The sequence below is a fragment of the Callionymus lyra genome, chromosome 12 (genome assembly GCF_982586985.1).
Source record: "Callionymus lyra chromosome 12, fCalLyr1.hap1.1, whole genome shotgun sequence".
Taxonomy (NCBI): Eukaryota; Metazoa; Chordata; class Actinopteri; order Syngnathiformes; family Callionymidae; genus Callionymus; species Callionymus lyra.
In genome coordinates, this window is record NC_141829.1 from 4276774 (window position 1) to 4299116 (window position 22343).

General features: G+C 37.2%; 2 protein-coding genes across 4 annotated transcripts; both read left to right on the forward strand.

Moving 5' to 3' along the window:
• The first annotated feature begins 441 nt into the window (after window positions 1–441).
• Window positions 442–3657, forward strand: LOC148068020 (tubulin alpha chain-like). Its single transcript, XM_087803608.1, has 4 exons — window positions 442–473; window positions 1074–1293; window positions 2363–2511; window positions 2580–3657. The coding sequence occupies exons 1-4, from the start codon at window positions 471–473 to the stop codon at window positions 3555–3557; spliced, it is 1350 nt and encodes a 449-aa protein (XP_087659734.1). The 5' UTR covers window positions 442–470; the 3' UTR covers window positions 3558–3657.
• A 577-nt stretch (window positions 3658–4234) lies between these two features.
• dnajb2 (DnaJ heat shock protein family (Hsp40) member B2) lies at window positions 4235–17462 on the forward strand. 3 transcript variants are annotated; one of them, XR_015713157.1, is made up of 11 exons: window positions 4235–4429; window positions 4490–4663; window positions 10649–10729; window positions 10852–10961; window positions 11017–11070; window positions 11999–12112; window positions 12175–12246; window positions 12341–12473; window positions 12588–12658; window positions 14835–17289; window positions 17356–17462. XR_015713157.1 is itself a non-coding variant. In XM_087803607.1 (11 exons), the coding sequence occupies exons 2-10, from the start codon at window positions 10665–10667 to the stop codon at window positions 17241–17243; spliced, it is 909 nt and encodes a 302-aa protein (XP_087659733.1). In that variant the 5' UTR covers window positions 4235–4663; window positions 10649–10664; the 3' UTR covers window positions 17244–17289; window positions 17356–17462. The 3 variants fall into 3 exon arrangements, 1 of the variants encoding a protein (XP_087659733.1); XM_087803607.1 differs by having other exon boundaries at window positions 4235–4663; window positions 14835–15095; window positions 17215–17289; XR_015713156.1 differs by having other exon boundaries at window positions 4235–4663.
• Window positions 17463–22343: the final 4881 nt, after the last annotated feature.

Here is a 22343-nt window from a genome sequence, read left to right on the forward strand (position 1 = left end):
GTCTCTGTGTTATCTCGACCTTTTAAGTATTTATTTTATTGAGTATTTTTTGATTGTTTAAGCGCTTTGTGACCCTGGTCTAGAAAAGCACTATATAAATATAAATAACTTACTTACTCGAGTGTTTCATTCAGAACTTAATCAAGTTTGTTTAAAAATATATATATATATAATAATAATAATTAAATGTCCATTTACGTTATATATGAAGTAATTTACATACATTTAATCCGCAAACAAAATGTCTAGAAAAACTTTCCAGCAGGTGTTCATAAGGGGGAGGAGTCATCCACGCAGTTCTAAACACTCTGATTTGGTCCCTTCTCGTCTCTCCCGCCCGCGCTCTCTGCAGCCTCGAAGCGGTTTCCGGCCCCGCCCCTTCCGCCCCTTCCCGCCATATATAAGCTCCGCCTCTTCCTCCCGCTCTACAGTCTGATTCCTCCTCACGTGTCGAAGGACCAGCAGACAAAATGGTGAGTAAAAAATTCCTCGCTTTCAATGACGTAATCTGGTGATGGATTCCATGATTTTTTCAAACGTTTGCATGTTTAAAGAAATGTACGCCGTTGAGTTAAACGTGCTGGAAGTTTTGAACGCGGCGTTAAATCGAGGTTAACGGTTTGGTTTCCGTTAACTCGAGCCTGATAATCTGGGTCAGGTGTGAGGTTTTCATCAGGCCTCAGTCGGATTAAACTGCATCATTTACACGTTAGCATCACTCATTTACATCCATCGAGTGTGTCGTGTATTGTGTTCGCTTGTGTGTTTATCATCCTCTCGGAATAGTTTGATAAATTTGAGTGAAACCCATTTTTTTTAATTTTTTTTTATTTGTAATTTAAAATAAATTGATCCTGAGAGCAGATGAGTTAATAAAAGTGTTTTAAAGATGAATCTAATGATGGCTAAATGTATCAATTAAAAACTATTTTAATTCATAATTCCTGATAAAAGAGTAAAAATAATCTATAATTTTTCTGGTACTCCGGTGTTTTTTCTCGGTGTTATCTTTTAATTACCTTTATCTTAGTCACACGTTTAAAAACCTAAAGTTTGTCTTGTATTTTTTGCAGCGCGAGTGTATTTCCATGCATGTTGGCCAGGCCGGCGCCCAGATGGGCAATGCATGCTGGGAGCTGTACTGCCTGGAACACGGGATCCAGCCGGATGGACAGATGCCGTCGGATAAGGTCGGAGGAGGAGACGACTCCTTCAACACCTTCTTCAGTGAGACCGGAGCCGGGAAACATGTCCCCAGAGCCATCTTTGTGGACCTGGAGCCCACAGTCATAGGTCGGTCCGTAGATGAGGAGGTGACGAGGCCTTAGTGTGTCTCAAATCACATACTTGTGTACTTAAACTTAGTATGTTTAGTGCATAAGTGTGTCTCAATTCTTAGTATGTAAATGTAGTGCTCCATACACACTAAACTTAAACTTAAACGCCCACAAAACTGAGTATGGATCGATGGACACTTTCTACACTAAACGACTCCATCTTAGTGACCTTGATGTAAGATACCAGCGTAAATTTCTCTCCAATATTTCTCATATTGCTTGATACAAATGTGCTGCCAGCAGGTGGCGATGGTGTTCTTACAGCTGGTTGAAATTATCCTTAAATGGTAGTAGAAGCTGTTGCTTCATTTCCTGTTAGTGTGACTCGTATCAAACTCAGCTGCTACGTACTGTAGAGAAATGGTTACTAGTTAGTATGTACACTATCCTGATGCACACTAACCAGTGCACTGAGAAGTGTGTTTGAGACAGCACTTGTTTCTACCTTGACTCACTTGAAACTTGGCATATGAGAAAATATTGATGCACTTAAATGTCGCCTTTTTTAATACACTAGACTTTATTTAAACCGCGTTATTAATTGAATTCCTTCAAGTTAATGGTATGTATCTCGGTATATAATGAAGTGTAAAGATTGTAACGCAAAGTTAAGTTTCAGATCTTGATCATTGGCACTTCACAATAAAAGCACTTGCAGTTATAAACACCACACTTGGCAAATATTTGTAGGTCAGACTCGTTTCCAACCTGTAGGACTTATACGCATACAGTACCTGCGCAGCCCAGAATGAAATCTCGCTAGTTCTAGGTGACTGGGGACGAGGGGATACAGTGACTCCAGCGGCTTTTAAAGCTGATATCTGGACATATTTTAGTATGAAAGCAGTAACGACTTTGTCAAGAGTCATGTGGTCTGCAAATACTACAACACCAGAGTCCTGGACAATACTACACATGTATACTTGTTACTACACTATCACAACACCAGAGTCAAGTACTGGACAATACTACACATGTATACTTGAACACACACCTTCATCAATCTGTTTTCATGTTTCCTCCAGATGAGGTGCGTACAGGAACCTACCGTCAACTGTTCCACCCTGAGCAGCTGATCACGGGGAAAGAAGACGCTGCTAACAACTACGCTCGCGGTCACTACACCATCGGGAAGGAGATCATCGACACAGTTTTGGACCGGACTCGTAAATTGGTAAAGGAGGACAAAATGGCGTTGGGTCGTGTACTTCAACAAGTTCTAAACGTTTGACTCTCCCACAGGCGGACCAGTGTACTGGACTGCAGGGGTTCCTGATCTTCCACTCCTTCGGTGGAGGCACTGGTTCTGGATTCACGTCCCTGCTGATGGAGCGACTCTCTGTCGACTATGGCAAGAAGTCCAAGCTCGAGTTCGCAGTGTACCCAGCTCCCCAGGTGTCCACGGCCGTGGTGGAGCCCTACAACTCCATCCTGACCACCCACACCACCCTGGAGCACTCCGACTGCGCCTTCATGGTGGACAACGAAGCCATCTACGACATCTGCCGCAGGAACCTGGACATCGACAGGCCCTCGTACACCAACCTGAACAGGCTCATCGGACAAATCGTGTCTTCGATCACGGCTTCTCTTCGCTTTGACGGAGCCCTGAATGTGGATCTCACCGAGTTCCAGACCAATCTGGTGCCTTACCCTCGTATCCACTTCCCTCTGGCCACCTACGCCCCCGTCATCTCCGCAGAGAAGGCCTACCACGAGCAGCTGTCCGTGGCCGACATCACCAACGCCTGCTTCGAGCCCGCCAACCAGATGGTGAAGTGTGACCCTCGTCACGGTAAATACATGGCCTGCTGTCTTCTGTATCGCGGAGACGTCGTGCCCAAGGACGTCAACTCGGCCATCGCCGCCATCAAAACCAGACGCACCATCCAGTTCGTGGACTGGTGCCCCACCGGCTTCAAGGTGGGCATCAACTACCAGCCCCCCACTGTGGTTCCGGGAGGAGACCTGGCCAAGGTGCAGAGGGCGGTGTGCATGCTGAGCAACACCACCGCCATCGCTGAGGCCTGGGCTCGCCTGGACCACAAGTTCGACCTCATGTACGCCAAGAGGGCCTTCGTCCACTGGTATGTGGGCGAGGGGATGGAGGAGGGCGAGTTCTCCGAGGCCAGGGAAGACATGGCGGCGCTGGAGAAGGATTACGAGGAAGTCGGTACCGACACCGTCGGAGAGGAGGACGAAGAGGGCGAGGAGTACTGACCCCGGCGTAGAAGTAACGCGGAAACATGTCGTTAAAGTGCCACGTTCTGGTCACATGGTTTTCAGTATTAATGTCAAAAATAAAGATTTTTGCAAAATATCTTCGTGTTTCTCCTCCTGAATTTGACGAAAGAAGTAATCATACCAGAGCAGTGTCTATTCAGTTGATGGTTGGTTAATTTCAGGAGTAAACCTCATGATCCAGTCTTTCTGATTATCTGGATCAAAGGATGTATATAAAAATACAATAAAACTATCAAAAGTAAAACTGCTCAGAATTGGAAAGGGACTTTTATTTACTGAACTTTCTTACTCTTAAGTATCTACAAATGGTAAAGAATGTGTTTAATTCCCTAGTAATGTGGCTCTCAAATGATGGAAATTATAATACTCTAATGTTGCACTATTCAATAAACCTCTACTATATAATTCTGGATCACTGGTAATGGTTTTTTATAGACCTTTGATCTGTCCCAAGCAAATACTTGAAAGACATTAACCTTATATTCAGACGTCCCTTTGAAAGCTCATCTTGAATCAGTCATTTTTATTTGTATAGCATAAAGTGATAAAAGCCTTTATTGGTGCTCACTCTTTAAAAGTACTTGTACCTTCTAAATATTCGATTAAAAAAAGAATCCATTACAGGCTGCGATGGATTAAAACATGCAGTTGCATCTTCCGGCCGGCAGGTGTCAGTGCTGAGCTGTGTTGCACTGAACGCAGCAGGTTGTGTAAAAGTCGAGACAATTCACAGTAAAACAAGAGTTTCTGGTTCGGTTCCGTTCCCGTGACGAGCACGAACCTCTGGACCACCGGAGCCTCGGCTCGAGCGGAGCAGGCGCGCTGAGTGACGGGCGGGGTCTGATGACGTAGGACGCGAGCAAGTTCTGGACGCTCTATTTTCTGGCGGTGACGTCACACGTCCACAGACCCGCGGTACCGGCCCGAGGGCCCGACAGTCCGGCCCGGAGACACGGACGCGCAGCAGAGACGCGCACGGACTGAAATAAAATAATTAATAATAAATAAATAAAAATATCTGCTGGTGACGTAGAGGCGGAGCGACGACGACTGGATCCCCGCGCAGAGTTCTGGTTCTGAAGGTACCGACTTTTCACTTCGTCAACATTGAAGACGGTTCGTTTTGTTGAATTGATTATGACGTCATCGCTCCAGGTAACGCGGCTCTACAAACGTGTAACTAACAGAAAAACTTGTAAATAGTGTCACATATATAAATAAGTAACGGCGCCCACTGCTGTCCCCTGAAGGTCGAGTTCAGGATTACACCCGAGCCCCGGAAAACCCCAAATCTTTAATAATCACATGACGTTTGCAAACAACCATCCGTGACGTCACCAACGTCACGCTGTGTTTATATTTAGAGACAAACTGAGTCAGTGTTAGTGTTTCATGTTGACACGGAGAAGAGACACAGAGTGACGTCACAGGTCAGTTTAGAGCATATTTACACGATAAAAACTCACAGTATATACTACATATTACTACTTTACTACAGTATAGTTTACTGATCGATCTTCAGTTTTTAGTATCATTTAATTTAATGTTTTACTTAAATTTTTTTTTTACTGAGGTAAAGTGACACAGAAAGAAATCCATTAAACAACAATAATATTATTATTAATATAACATTTAACATTTAAACTTTACTACTACTACTTGAACAACAACTACTACTGCTAATAAAATACCAATACTTCCACCAATACTTAAAACTATACTATTACTACAACTAATACTAATAATAAAAATGCTACTACTACCACCAATAATTTAAACTGTACTAATACTACTTCAACAACAACTACTACTGCTAATAAAATACAACTACTCAATACTACTACTGCTGCTAATTTTAGTTAATAATATTATTCATAAAAATAAGTAAGTAATTCTAATAATAAATATTTAAATAAATGATGAAAACAATATTTTAACAATAATAATACTTAATACTGGTGCTACTTATAGATTTAGACTTTAGACTTTCTTTTATTGTCATTGCACAGAAAACAGAAGTGAAACTGGCAACGAAATTCCGTTGCTTGGCAACCATTAAAAAACACAGCAGAGAGATATATATATAAAAAGTATAAATATAAATAATAATAAATTAAAAATAGTACAATATAGTTTAAACAGAATAAATAAATACAATTATAAATATTGCTATAATAATTAATGTATATTCAAGTATAAATACAAATAAGTTAACAATAGGGCTAATAAGTTATAAATAGAATAAATACATCATATTTTAAATAGTACATAGCTCTAGTCATATTTTCATTCACCAGTCATTGTCCAGAGGAAAGAAGCTGTTGCTAAATCATAAGTTATATTTAATGTGATAAAGATAATAATCCATTTCAAAATGATACTAATACTGTTACTCATAATTCAAATGATAACAATAATAATGCAAATAATAAAATAATACCAGTCATTGTTAAACATTTAATAGTAATACTAGTAATAATAAAGTTACATGGAAGTAACATTACAAACTATTGTAATACTAGTAATAATAAAATAACATGGAAGTAACATTAACACCTATTGAAATACTAGTAATAATAAAGTAACATGGAATTAACAAAACGATCTATTGTAATACTAGTAATAATAAAGTAACATGGAAGTAACATTACTAACTATTGTAATACTAGTAATAATAAAATAACATGGAAGTAACATTACCAACTATTGAAATACTAGTAATAATAAAGTAACATGGAAGTAACAAAACGATCTATTGTAATACTAGTAATAATAAAATAACATGGAAGTAACATTACTAGCTATTGTAATACTAGTAATAATAAAGTAACATGGAAGTAACATTACGATCAATTGTAATACTAGTAATAATAAAGTAACATGGAAGTAACATTATGATCAATTGTAATACTAGTAATAATAAAGTTACATGGAAGTAACATTTCAAATTATTGTAATACTAGTAATAATAAAGTTACATGGAAGTAACATTACGATCAATTGTAATACTAGTAATAATAAAGTTACATGGAAGTAACATTTCGACCTATTGTAATACTAGTAATAATAAAGTTACATGGAAGTAACATTACAAACTATTGTAATACTAGTAATAATAAAGTTACATGGAAGTAACATTACTAACTATTGTAATACTAGTAATAATAAAGTTACATGGAAGTAACATTACTAGCTATTGTAATACAAGTAATAATAAAGTTACATGGAAGTAACATTACGATCAATTGTAATACTAGTAATAATAAAGTAACATGGAAGTAACATTACGATCAATTGTGATACTAGTAATAATAAAGTTACATGGAAGTAACATTACGAACTATTGTAATACTAGTAATAATAAAGTTACATGGAAGTTACGTTTCAAACTATTGTAATATTAGTAATAATAAAGTTACATGGAAGTAACATTACAAACTATTGTAATACTAGTAATAATAAAGTTACATGGAAGTAACATTACGAACTATTGTAATACTAGTAATAATAAAGTTACATGGAAGTAACATTACTAACTATTGTAATAGAATAGAAAATCTTTATTCATAATAATTAGTAATACTAGTAATAATAAAGTAACATGGAAGTAACATTACTAACTATTGTAATACTAGTAATAATAAAGTTACATGGAAGTAACATTACGATCAATTGTAATACTAGTAATATTAAAGTAACATGGAAGTAACATTACGATCAATTGTAATACTAGTAATAATAAAGTTACATGGAAGTAACATTACGATCAATTGTAATACTAGTAATAATAAAGTAACATGGAAGTAACATTAAGATCAATTGTAATACTAGTAATAATAAAGTTACATGGAAGTAACATTACGATCAATTGTAATACTAGTAATAATAAAGTAACATGGAAGTAACATTAAGATCAATTGTAATACTAGTAGTAATAATAAAGTTACATGGAAGTAACATTACGATCAATTGTAATACTGGTAATAATAAAGTTACATGGAAGTAACATTACGAACTATTGTAATACTAGTAATAATAAAGTTACATGGAAGTAACATTTCGAACTATTGTAATATTAGTAATAATAAAGTTACATAGAAGTAACATTACAAACTATTGTAATACTAGTAATAATAAAGTTACATGAAAGTAACATTACGAACTATTGTAATACTAGTAATAATAAAGTTACATGGAAGTAACATTACTAACTATTGTAATAGAATAGAAAATCTTTATTCATAATAATTAGTAATACTAGTAATAATAAAGTAACATGGAAGTAACATTACGAACTATTGTAATACTAGTAATAATAAAGTTACATGGAAGTAACATTACGATCAATTGTAATACTAGTAATAATAAAGTTACATGGAAGTAACATTACGATCAATTGTAATACTAGTAATAATAAAGTAACATGGAAGTAACATTACGATCAATTGTAATACTAGTAATAATAAAGTTACATGGAAGTAACATTACGATCAATTGTAATACTAGTAATAATAAAGTAACATGGAAGTAACATTACGATCAATTGTAATACTAGTAATAATAAAGTTACATGGAAGTAACGTTACGATCAATTGTAATACTAGTAATAATAAAGTAACATGGAAGTTACATTACGATCAATTGTAATACTAGTAATAATAAAGTAACATGGATGTAACATTACTAACTATTGTAATACTAGTAATAATAAAGCAACATGGAAGTAACATTACTAACTATTGTAATACTAGTAATAATAAAGTAACATGGAGGTAACATTACGATCAATTGTAATACTAGTAATAATAAAGTAACATGGAAGTTACAATACTATCAATTGTAATACTAGTAATAATAAAGTTACATGGAATTAACATTACGATCAATTGTAATACTAGTAATAATAAAGTTACATGGAAGTATCATTACGATCAATTGTAATACTAGTAATAATAAAGTAACATGGAAGTTACATTACGAACTATTGTAATACTAGTAATTACGATCAATTGTAATACTAGTAATAATAAAGTAACATGGATGTAACATTACTAACTATTGTAATACTAGTAATAATAAAGCAACATGGAAGTAACATTACTAACTATTGTAATACTAGTAATAATAAAATAACATGGAAGTAACATTACCAACTATTGAAATACTAGTAATAATAAAGTAACATGGAAGTAACATTACGATCAATTGTAATACTAGTAATAATAAAGTTACATGGAAGAAACATTACTAGCTATTGTAATACTAGTAATAATAAAGTTACATGGAAGTAACATTACGATCAATTGTAATACTAGTAATAATAAAGTTACATGGAAGTAACATTAAGATCAATTGTAATACTAGTAATAATAAAGTTATATGGAAGTAACATTTCGAACTATTGTAATAATAGTAATAATAAAGTTACATGGAAGTAACATTACGAACTATTGTAATACTGGTAATAATAAAGTTACATGGAAGTAACATTACTAACTATTGTAATACTAGTAATAATAAAGTTACATGGAAGTAACATTTCGAACTATTGTAATACTAGTAATAATAAAGTTACATGGAAGTAACATTTCGAACTATTGTAATACTAGTAATAATAAAGTTACATGGAAGTAACATTACTAACTATTGTAATACTAGTAATAATAAAGTTACATGGAAGTAACATTACTAACTATTGTAATAATAGTAATAATAAAGTTACATGGAAGTAACATTACTAACTATTGTAATACTAGTAATAATAAAGTTACATGGAAGTAACATTTCGAACCATTGTAATACTAGTAATAATAAAGTTACATGGAAGTAACATTACTAACTATTGTAATACTAGTAATAATAAAGTTACATGGAAGTAACATTTCGAACCATTGTAATACTAGTAATAATAAAGTTACATGGAAGTAACATTACTAACTATTGTAATAATAGTAGTAATAAAGTTACATGGAAGTAACATGAATACTAGTAATAATAAAGTTACATGGAAGTAACATTACTAACTATTGTAATACTAGTAATAATAAAGTTACATGGAAGTAACATTTCGAACTATTGTAATACTAGTAATAATAAAGTTACATGGAAGTAACATTTCAAACTATTGTAATACTAGTAATAATAAAGTTACATGGAAGTAACATTACTAACTATTGTAATACTAGTAATAATACAGTTACATGGAAGTAACATTACTAACTATTGTAATAATAGTAATAATAAAGTTACATGGAAGTAACATTACCAACTATTGTAATAATAGTAATAATAAAGTTACATGGAAGTAACATTTAGAACCATTGTAATACTAGTAATAATAAAGTTACATGGAAGTAACATTACTAACTATTGTAATATTAGTAATAATAAAGTTACATGGAAGTAACATTTCGAACCATTGTAATACTAGTAATAATAAAGTTACATGGAAGTAACATTTCGAACTATTGTAATACTAGTAATAATAAAGTTACATGGAAGTAACATTACTAACTATTGTAATATTAGTAATAATAAAGTTACATGGAAGTAACATTTCGAACTATTGTAATACTAGTAATAATAAAGTTACATGGAAGTAACATTACTAACTATTGTAATATTAGTAATAATAAAGTTACATGGAAGTAACATTTCGAACTATTGTAATACTAGTAATAATAAAGTTACATGGAAGTAACATTACTTACTATTGTAATATTAGTAATAATAAAGTTACATGGAAGTAACATTTCGAACCATTGTAATACTAGTAATAATAAAGTTACATGGAAGTAACATTACTAACTATTGTAATAATAGTAATAATAAAGTAACATGGAAGTAACATTACTAACTATTGTAATAATAGTAATAATAAAGTTACATGGAAGTAACATTACTAACTATTGGTACAAACTTCTGTAAGTATCAAGTGATGATGATCATAATAATATTAAACTGAGTATAATTCTAGTCAAACTTGTGTTTACTTCTATTTGAGTTGTGTATCTGATGATGACAATAGTTTGTGTCGTTATGTTGACGACAACATGTTCACGTCTCAGGTGTGAAGACACGACGATGGTCGACTACTACGACGTCCTGGGCGTGTCCAGAGCGTCCACGCCGGACCAGATCAAGAAGGCGTGAGTGTGTGTTCTGTTGTGTGTCTTTCTTTTGTGTCGCTGACGTTGTGTCGCTGACGTTGTGTTGCTGACGTTGTGTTGCTGACGTTGTGTTGCTGACGTTGTGTGCGTTCGTGTCGCAGCTACAGAAAACTGGCGCTGAAGTGGCATCCGGACAAGAACCCGGACAACAAGGAGGAGGCGGAGAGAAGGTTCAAGGAAGTGGCCGAAGCGTACGAAGTTCTGTCCGACAGTAAGAAGGCGTCGTTGCTCTCGTCACTTCCTGCTTTGACTTCCTGTGTTTGCAGGCGACAAGCGTGACGCGTACGACAGGTTCGGCAGCGACAGAAGCAGACAAGCGGGTGAGAGCGTCCATCTTTGATGATGTCACTTCCTGATCCGCTCTTGTTTGTGAAAAGATTGTGTTGCTTGTGATATGATTGTGTTACTAGATAAATAGTTGTGTTGTTTGTGATATGATTGTGTTACTAGATATATAGTTGTGTTGTTTGTGATATCATTGTGTTACTTGAGATATAGTTGTGTTGTTTGTGATATAATTGTGTTACTTGAGATATAGTTGTGTTGTTTGTGATATGATTGTGTTACTTGAGATATAGTTGTGTTGTTTGTGATATGATTGTGTTACTTGAGATATAGTTGTGTTGTTTTTGATATGATTGTGTTACTAGATATACTGTATAGTTGTGTTGTTTGTGATATGATTGTGTTACTAGATATATAGTTGTGTTGTTTGTGATATAATTGTGTTACTTGAGATATAGTTGTGTTGTTTGTGATATGATTGTGCTACTAGATATATAGTTGTGTTGTTTGTGATATAATTGTGTTACTTGAGATATAGTTGTGTTGTTTGTGATATGATTGTGTTACTTGAGATAAAGTTGTGTTGTTTGTGATATGATTGTGTTACTTGAGATATAGTTGTGTTGTTTGTGATATGATTGTGTTACTAGATATATAGTTGTGTTGTTTGTGATATGATTGTGTTACTTGAGATAAAGTTGTGTTGTTTGTGATATGATTGTTTTACTTGATATGTGTTGTTTGTGATATACTTGTGTTACTTGATATATAGTTGTGTTGTTTGTGATATGATTGTGTTACTGAGATATAGTTGTGTTGTTTGTAATATATTTGTGGTACTTGAGATATAGTTGTGTTTTTTGTGATAGAATTGTATTACTTGAGATATAGTTGTGTTTTTTGTGATATAATAAATAAATAAATAAATAATATAATTTCCTGATCTTCTCCCAAACCCTCCAGGAAGCTCCGACTTCCCCTCAGACTTCCCGGGCTTCAACTTCACATTCCGCAGCCCAGAGGACGTGTTCAGGGACTTCTTCGACCAGGAGCCGTTCGCCAACATGTTCGGCTTCGGTGAGTTGTGCGTTTGTGACGCGTGTTATGAGTCGGCGACGAGTGATGGCGTGTTTCCTCAGATGATTTCTCATCGTTCGGAACGTCCTCTCGTCAGGGCCCGAGTCGCTTCTTCTCCTTCCCTGCAGCACGAAGTGAGTGGATCCAGATCACAGGTGGATCCAGATCACAGGTGGATCCAGATCACAGGTGGATCCAGACACGACTAATCCATGTCGTTCTCTCCAGACGACTTCACCAGCTTCTCCAACATCTGCAGCTTCTCCGGGAGCTACGGCGGCGGCGGCGGCGGCGGATCCGGCGTCAGATCCGTGTCGACCAGCACTCAAGTGGTCAATGGCAGACGCACCACGACGAAAAAGTGGGTCCGGTTTTCATGCTCGTCTCTCATTGGTCCTTCGTGTCACTTCCTGTCCGGATCTCAGTTTCCTGTGGTACGAGAAACTATGACGTTTTTGTTCATTTGTTTTTCTAGGATTAAAGAGAACGGTCAGGAAAGAACAGAGATCGAGGAGGACGGAGTCTTGAAGACTGTTCTGATCAACGGTAAGAGAGAAGTATCATTAATTAATATTATTATTATTATTATTATTATTATTACTATTATTATATTTTTATTGTTATTGTTATTGTTATTGTTATTACTATTATTATATATTTTTATTGTTATTGTTATTGTTATCATTATTATGATTATTTTCATTATTATTATTAAATATTGTTGTTGTTGTTATTTATATTATTATTATTATTATTGTTATTATAATTATTATTACATATTTGTATTGATACTATTATTATTATTGTTACTTGAGATACAGTTGTGTTGTTTGTGATATGATTGTGTTACTTGAGATATAGTTGTGTTGTTTGTGATATGATTGTATTTCTTGAGATATAGTTGTGTTGTTTTTGATATGATTGTTTGACTTGAGATATAGTTGTGTTGTTTGTGATATGATTGTGTTACTTGAGATATAGTTGTTTTGTTTTTGATATGATTGTGTTACTAGATATATAGTTGTGTTGTTTGTGATATGATTGTGTGACTTGAGATACAGTTGTGTTGTTTGTGATATGATTGTGTGACTTGAGATATAGTTGTGTTGTTTGTGATATCATTGTGTTACTTGAGATATAGTTGTGTTGTTTTTGATATGATTGTGTTACTAGATATATAGTTGTGTTGTTTGTGATATGATTGTGTTACTAGATATATAGTTGTGTTGTTTGTGATATAATTGTGTTACTTGAGATATAGTTGTGTTGTTTGTGATATAATTGTGTTAATTGAGATACAGCTGTGTTGTTTGTGATATGATTGTGTTACTTGAGATATAGTTGTGTTGTGTGTGATATCATTGTGTTACTTGCAATATAGTTGTGTTGTTTGTGATATAATTGTGTTACTTGAGATATAGTTGTGTTGTTTGTGATATAATTGTGTTACTTGAGATATAGTTGTGTTGTTAGTGATATGATTGTGTTACTTGAGATATAGTTGTGTTGTTTTTGATATGATTGTGTTACTAGATATATAGTTATGTTGTTTGTGATATGATTGTGTTACTTGAGATATAGTTGTGTTGTTTGTGATATGATTGTGTTACTTGATATATAGTTGTGTTGTTTGTGATATAATTGGGTTACTTGAAATATAGTTGTGTTGTTTGTGATATAATTGTGTTACTTGATATATAGTTGTGTTGTTTGTGATATAATTGTGTTACTTGAGATATAGTTGTGTTGTTTGTGATATAATTGGGTTACTTGAAATATAGTTGTGTTGTTTGTGATATGATTGTGTTACTTGATATATAGTTGTGTTGTTTGTGATATAATTGGGTTACTTGAAATATAGTTGTGTTGTTTGTGATATAATTGTGTTACTTTAGTTACAGTTGTGTTGTTTGTGATATGATTGTGTTACTTGAGATATAGTTGTGTTGTGTGTGATATCATAGTGTTACTTGCGATATAGTTGTGTTGTTTGTGATATAATTGTGTTACTTGAGATATAGTTTTGTTGTTTGTGATATGATTGTGTTACTTGAGATATAGTTGTGTTGTTTGGGATATAATTGTGTTACTTGAGATAGAGTTGTGTTGTTTGTGATATGATTGTGTTACTTGAGATATAGTTGTGTTGTGTGTGATATGATTGTGTTACTTGAGATATAGTTGTGTTGTTTGGGATATAATTGTGTTACTTGAGATACAGTTGTGTTGTTTGTGATATAATTGTGTTACTTGCGATATTGTTGTGTTGTTTGTGATATGATTGTGTTACTTGAGATATAGTTGTGTTGTTTGTGATATGATTGTGTTACTTGAGATATAGTTGTGTCGTGTGTGATATGATTGTGTGACTTGAGATATGGTTGTGTTGTTTGTGACATAATTGTGTTACTTGAGATACAGTTGTGTTGTTTGTGATATCATTGTGTTACTTGAGATAAAGTTGTGTTGTTTGTGATATGATTGTGTTACTTGAGATATAGTTGTGTCGTGTGTGATATGATTGTGTTACTTGAGATATAGTTGTGTCGTGTGTGATATGATTGTGTTACTTGAGATATAGTTGTGTCGTGTGTGATATGATTGTGTTACTTGAGATATAGTTGTGTCGTGTGTGATATCATTGTGTTACTTGAGATATAGTTGTGTCGTGTGTGATATCATTGTGTTACTTGAGATATAGTTGTGTTGTGTGTGTCTGCAGGTGTCGAGGACGAGATGGCTCTGGCCATAGAGCTGAGTAAACGAGAAAGTCAGCCCGGCCAGCAGAGGGCGCCACCCTTGGACCGACTGTCGACGGGTCCCGAGCGGCCTCGGACGAACCCTCACGGCGCCGGCACGCCTCGCTCCTTTAGCTCCGCCCCCTTCTACGGCTACAGCGGCAGCATCGACGACGACGAGAACGAGGACATTCAGGCGGCGCTGGCAGAAAGCATGAGAACGGCTGCGGCCGACTTCATACCAGGTGCTGCGGGAGGGGACACCACCAGGACCGGGTCTGGGTCCGGGTCTGGGTCCGGGTCCGGGGTCCACACAGACACAGTCAGGGGCCCTGAGAAGCAGGTGTTGGGTGGGAAGAGCAAGGACAAACATCCAAACAGGGAGCCAGGGTCCACATCTACTTCACACACAACAGCCAATGAGACGCCACACAGACGGTCACATGACCTCGACTCTGACGACACAGACAGGAAGTCGAGGAACATGTGTTTCTGCACGCTGAGCTAAAGCTAATGCTAATGCTAATGCTAAAGCTAATGCTAACAAACCGCCAGAAACTAATGACAGTTAGTTGATTTTTAAACTTTACTACTTACAAACTCAAAACTATTTTAATAATATTTGTCATTTTTATCTATTTTTACGTAACAATTAAGTAAAAAAAAACTCAAATCATCCTCCATGTGTCGGACTGTTTATAACTTTTTAAAATCTTAACCTATTTAATAATATTAACATATTTATATTTCATGAATCTTAACATAGTTATATCTATATCGTGGGTCGTAAAATAAAACGTTAGTATTAAAAGTCACTCATTTCTGCTCACATATTTAATTGTATTTAATATTAATTGATTGTATTTATTTCATTCAATGCTTTTTGAGCATTTGAAATATGACTGACGGCTGTGATTGACAGCAGATCATTGAACAACCTTCACATTATGACCTCATTTAAATAAATGGTAATAAAACTTCTTGATGAAAACGACACAGAAGTAGTAACAAGTACTTTTGTATGTTAATGGTTCAAACCTTGACTCGTCAGTGTCGTCAGAATATTACGTTAATTTTAAAGTAACTTATTTCTATAATAAAGGTTTTATTCTTTTGAAAATAATTTAATAATAGTACAAAAAAAAATATTTCAGAATTATTATTTTACAACTGGGTTTAATATTCTTGTTCCAATAATTCAAAAATACACTTTCTAAATTCAATATTTTTTAATTCATAGGTCTTTAAATTCAATATGAAAATGTTTGTATAAAAGTTTGAAACTTCAAACAGTCACGTGATCGTCTGTGCGTCGTGTGATTGGCCGAGAGTTTTATCAGTAGCTCTGAGCTCTGTTGCTTTAGTCGGGAGACTTTATAACATTTATATATTGAATTTAAGTGACTATTTTTTAGAAAATATTGAATTTACAGAATTTATTTTTAAGTTATTGGAATATATCAAACTATGTGTAAAAACATTCATTCACTTTGAATTTTTAAAATGTAATCATTCGTTAAAAACGAATTCAATGTAGAAATTATTAATTTCAGTTTAATGCAAAAAACGTAAATGCCTGTAAAACGGCAACATATCAATAAAGTTTCAAATATTTGCTGTGACCATGAAATATTGTGATGACACTGACGTGTTCCTAAATATCTCCACCTTGATTCAAACAATTTTGTTTTTGTGTTTTAAAGACAAATAATCGATGAATAATGATTTTCATTCTAACTATCACGAGAATTAAAACATTTTCTTGATCAATTGATCGAACTTGTTATTTGATCAGTATTTTCACTTTATTTTTGTTATTTCTTGAATAAAAAGTGAGATTGAACAAGTGACAAAGCCCTGAGTTCTGATCATAGTCTCAGGTTCTACGAATTGATGCGAAGCCCTCTAACAAATAGCGAAGCGGTGAGAGGGCTTCGCATCAAATTAAGTAGAACCAACCAAGTCAAACGTGTTGAACTCGTGTCTGAAGCTTCGTTTTTGCCAAAACAACAAAACTGACGTGTGTTTGTTTACAAACAAGTGTTTGTTTACGACGTTTGTCACAGGTTTTTCACTCTTAAACTAGTTTTTGTACATTTGTGTTAATAATTGTTAATAAAAACAAGTTAAAATTCATGTTGGTATATTTGACTTTTTTAATGTAAGTTCTTTTTCTTCACATTTTTGTTTTATTTTTGTTCAAAACTTGATGTTAAATGACATTATTTTGATAATCATTGTAATTATTTTAATAATAATTTATTTGTACAGTTTAATTTTATTTATAAACATCTGAATCGTCAAATTAAAACTAATAATTATAACTTCCTTGTTGATCTTAATAAAATCTTCTTCCTGTTGCAGATTCAGACTTTGAAGCCTACACAAGCTAATGACCTGATTGGCTCGTGCGGCTCTTAGTCCCGCCCCCTTCCTGAGGTAAACCAATGGAAAGCCGTGAAACACCTTGACGTGTCCGCCAAACGCTTTCTTCTTTGTCGACAGGTCAAAGGTCAACCTGTGACAGGACGAGCTGCTTCAGTCGCTACGAGACACTTTGATGTATTTAAGTATTTATGAGAGAATATATGAGAAATAAAGAGTTAAGTTTATAGTTGGTGTTTGTTTTTGTGTTGGCCACGCCCCCTTCAGCCTTGACTGACGACCATGTGTATCTTTCTGTTTGTGTTTTAGTTGATGTAATGTGAATGTATCTGTGTGTGTTTTAGTTGTTGTGATGTGAGTGTATCTGTGTTTTAGTTGTTGTGATGTGAGTGTATCTGTGTGTGTTTTAGTTGTTGTGATGTGAGTGTATCTGTGTGTGTTTTAGTTGTTGTGATGTTAGTGTATCTGTGTTTTAGTTGTTGTGATGTGAGTGTATCTGTGTTTTAGTTGTTGTGATGTGAGTGTATCTGTGTGTGTTTTAGTTGTTGTGATGTGAGTGTATCTGTGTGTCTTTTAGTTGTTGTGATGTGAGTGTATCTGTGTGTGTTTTAGTTGTTGTGATGTGAGTGTATCTGTGTGTCTTTTAGTTGTTGTGATGTGAGTGTATCTGTGTGTGTTTTAGTTGTTGTGATGTGAGTGTATCTGTGTGTCTTTTAGTTGGTGTGTTTTACGCCGAAAATAGAATTGGGCCAATTCTACTTTCGGCGTAGGGATAGTGTTCAAGGTAGTGCCAGGTCTCCCTACAAGAGGTAGTGATGTCGGAGGCACACTTCGCAACCGAGTGCTGACGGAGAGAACAATGGCGAGCGACACAGTACATAAATGTGAGTATTCTTGCATTAAAACTAGTGTTTCTTCATAAAATCCATGTGAAAGCATTGTTTTTACTGATATTCCATGTTGATAAAATATAAACAACGGTGAAGCACGTTAGCAATTGTTTGTTAATAAACTCTTGAGTATGTATTATTTCGACGATATTTCATGCTTATAAACTTTTAAGTTAACTTTTAACAGTGAAGACGTTAGTTTCTTGTGTATTTCATGTGAAAGGTATTATTTCTTGCATATAAAAAACGATGTTTAATTCAACGCTAATTAAGCATTATGTTCAACGATATTTCATAATTCACGTTTAAGAGTAACAGTGAAGATGCTATTGTTTGTGTATTTACTGTGAAAAGTATTATTTATTGCATATAAAAAACGTTTTTAATTCAACGCTTATTAAGCATTGTTTTCAATGATATTTCATGTTAAAAAAAACGTTTAAGAGAAACAGTAAAGATGCTATTGTTTGTGTATTTAATGTGAAAAGTATTATTTCTTGCACATAAAAACAATGTTTAATTCGACGCTAATTAAGGATTGTTTTCAACGATATTTCATAATACTGTAACGATCCTGTATGTTCTGTTCATTAATGTAGCGGGCACTTTAAGAAGGTGAGTCTGCGCATGCGCAGATGTTGTTAGAGAGAGTTCGCGTTCAACTTGTGTGTGAAGAACTGGCGGCGTTGGTTGTGGCCGAAACAATAACCTCTCTGTGAGTACAGCGAATAAAGAATCAATATCTGTGCAAGACAACCGTCTGGTCATTGTGTAGAGGATCAAACGTTACATTGGTGTCAGAAGCGACTTTTTCGAACCTGCTCCTGAGGCGAAGCTAACGGCTATTAGCAACGAACTTTGCTAACGAACATTGAACGCCTCCGGTATGTACGGAAAAGTGAAGAGCGAGAAAGAGGAGATGGACGTTGGTGCGAGATGACGGGACCATGCTCAACAGTTAAGAGACGCTGTATTACAACTCTCAGAAGAAGCTGGTTTTTCTCCGGGCTCGGCGAGAAACGTGAGTTCTTCTCCACGTGGACCCGGTATGTCACGTGATTTCAACATGGGAGACGCTGCTCCATTTTAAACGTCTCCGATAAACGTCAAAACGCCTACATTTAATGGGAAAACACCATGGGAGGTGTTCAAAGCCGAGTTTGAACTGCTTGCTGACGCTGCTGGGTGGAACATTGAACACAGAGCACTTCAGCTTGCCTTGTGTCTGACGGAGGATGCTGCTTCATGTCTGCTGCTGCTGAGTCGTGAGGAGAGAGACGACTAGTGTGCCCTAGTGGGGGCGCTACAGAGGCGGTTTGGACAACATGGACAGTCAGTTCTCCTGCGTTCGGAGTTTCATAACCGACGCAGACGACCTGGTGAACCCCTCCCAATCCTTGCAAGTGACATTGAGTATATGTGCAAGCGCGCCTATGATGCCATGCCGCCAGCGGTTCAGAAAGAGCGGGCAAGAGATCAGTTCCTGCAGGCTCTCAGTCCTAAAGAGCTGCAGATCCACACGCTTCTTACTCGTCCTGCCACGCTGAATGAAGCTCTGGAATTAGCTGTGGAGAGAGAGATGCTAGGCAAAGATTTTGACGAGACGAATGGGTCAACATCAGTAAGAATGCTGGCAGTGCCGGGCAGAGAGATTGAGGACCGAGAATGGCAGCAGGAGGTGATCCAAGCAGCAGCTCTGCAGGCTGGAGGTTCTACTCTGCGTCCCCGCTGTCGACTACAGAACTGCTGGGGGTGTGGACAACCTGGACACCTACTCAGACAATGCCCCAGGTTCGCTACACAGCAGGGAAACGGCCAAGGGCCTGTGTAAGTGGGGACACAGTAGCCCAAAGCGCAACCACCCACACACCATCAACAACCCCCTCAAGCCAAGTCATCGCAGTGGGTTGGACCCAAGTTGGGGAGTTTGCCATGTTCCAGTGACGGTAGAGGGAACATCCTGCACGGCTCTGGTGGACACTGGGTCTAACGCAACGCTGGTGCGACCCGACATAGTCCCTGCAGGGGCTTCACTGGAGGCAACGACGGTGTGTCTGAGGACAGTGACTGGCGACTTGGCTCCAATGAAGGGAAAGTGTGTGTTCCAGTTCAAGGTGGGGGACCTGACTGTTCCTTTTACAGCCTGGGTGGCTGATATACAAGATGCCTGCATCCTCGGGTTGGACTTCTTACGCACGGTGGGATGCATCCTGAACTTGGGGAATAGTTCCCTGGCATTTCCGGGAGGGCAGTGTTTACCGTTAACATCCCTTCCCATGCATTCGAGAGCACCTGTGCCCACGGCCAAGAGATAATAAAATAAAATAAAATAAAACGATCTTAAAAATATACAAATTATTTACAGTATTAGAAAATTAGCACTATTAACAGAATAAAATAACGTAAAATAAAATAAAGTAAAATAAAATAAAATAAAATAAAATAAAATAAAATAAAATAAAATAAAATAAAGTAAAATAAAATAAAATAAAATAAAATAAAAAAAAATAAGATAAAAACAAAAAATGAAAACACACGAGAAGGAAAACACACTACGGATTAGCATCAGGATATTTAAAGTAAAGAGTTAAATATCCTGACACCAGTTGGTGAATGCGTTATGAAGGACCTTCTATAATGCTCCGTCCTACACTGGGGGTGCCTGAGCCTGCCACTGAAGGAGCTGGCCAGCTCCTCCACGGTCAGGTGCAGTGGGTGGAGAGTGTTGTCCCTAATGGAGGATAGTCTGGAGAGTGTCCTCCTCTCTCCCACCTCCTCCACCGAGTCCAGCGAGCGGCCCAGGACAGAGCCGGCCCTCGTGACCAGCCTGTTCAGTCTCTTCCTGTCCCGGTCCGTGCTGCCTGCTCCCCAGCAGACCACAGCGTAGTGGATAGCAGAGGCTACCACGGAGTCATAGAAGGTCCTTAATAGTGGTCTGCACACTCCGAAGGACCTCAGTCTCCCCAGGAGGTGGAGGCGACTTCGGCCCTTCTTGTACACGGCGTTGATATGTGTAGACCAGTTCAGTTTATTGTTGAGGTGAACATCCAGGTATTTGAAGCTGTCCACCAGCTCAATGTCCGAGCCCTGGATGCTCACCGGTTGATGTGGTGGGGACTTTTTCCTGAAGTCAATCACCATCTCCCTTGTCTTACCGGTGTTTAAGCATAGGTAGTTGCTCTCACACCAGTCGACAAAGTCCTTGATGACTGACCTGTACTCCAGCTCGCCCCCCCCCCAGACACGCAGCCCACAATGGCCGAGTCGTCAGAAAACTTCTGGAGGTGACAGCTGCTGGAGTCATAGGTAAAGTCCGCCGTGTAGAGGGAAAAGAGGAAAGGTGACAGCACTGTCCCTTGAGGCACCCCGGTGCTGCAGATGGTCACCTCAGACCTGCAGTCCTGCAGCCTCACATACTGCGGCCTGTTGGTGAGGTAGTCCATCGTCCATGCTGTCAGCTGTGTCCCAACTCCTGCGTCCTCCATCTTCTTCCTTAGCAGCGCCGGCTGGATGGTGTTGAAAGCATTTGAGAAGTCAAAAAACATGACTCTCACAGTGCTACCGGCGGCTTCCAGATGAGTCAGTGCCCGGTGCTGCAGGTAGATGACGGCGTCATCCACCCTAATCTTTGGCCTGTAGGCGAACTGCAGCGGATCCAACGCAGAGCTCACCGTCGTGCGTAGATGGCGGAGTACCAGCCTCTCCAAGGTCTTCATCAGATGGGAGGTCAGGGCGACTGGTCTGAAGTGGCTTGGCTCCTTCGCTTGCACCGCCTTGGGAACCGGAACCACACAGGAGGTCTTCCACTGGACCGGGACCTTCTCCAGTTTGAGAAGTGTGTGTGACCAGCTCACAGAGTTGATCAGCACAGTCCCTGAGCAGTCTGGGGCTGAGTCCATCTGGTCCAGCAGCTTTCCTGATCTTCAGTCGCCTTAATTCTCTCCTCACCTGTTCAGATGTAACAGAGAGAGGTGGCTGTGGGGGTTTGGGCAGCTGAGGCAGTAGGGCATGTTGGGGGGGGGGGCTTGGGGGTGAGAACAGTTGGGGGGAGGGGGCTGAAGCAGAGGAGAAGCAGCTTTGTGAAGAGTGGGGGGCAGAGGTGGAGGGGGGAGGGGGGCCCTGATCAAACCGGTTGAAATACTGGTTAGGTTCAGTGGCCCATCCTTGGTCTCCCCCTGCTGTGGCTCTGGCTCCACTCTGGCCATGACCTGAGATGTT

Coding starts and splice junctions, on each gene's coding strand:
- LOC148068020 (XM_087803608.1), top strand. Junction 1,294..2,362: donor CCTGGAGCCCACAGTCATAG/GTCGGTCCGTAG, acceptor TGTTTCCTCCAG/ATGAGGTGCGTACAGGAACC. Junction 2,512..2,579: donor TGGACCGGACTCGTAAATTG/GTAAAGGAGGAC, acceptor ACTCTCCCACAG/GCGGACCAGTGTACTGGACT.
- dnajb2 (XM_087803607.1), top strand. CDS start 10,665: ATGGTCGACTACTACGACGTCCTGGGCGTGTCCAGAGCGTCCACGCCG. Junction 10,962..11,016: donor GTACGAAGTTCTGTCCGACA/GTAAGAAGGCGT, acceptor CTGTGTTTGCAG/GCGACAAGCGTGACGCGTAC. Junction 12,113..12,174: donor CGCCAACATGTTCGGCTTCG/GTGAGTTGTGCG, acceptor GTGTTTCCTCAG/ATGATTTCTCATCGTTCGGA.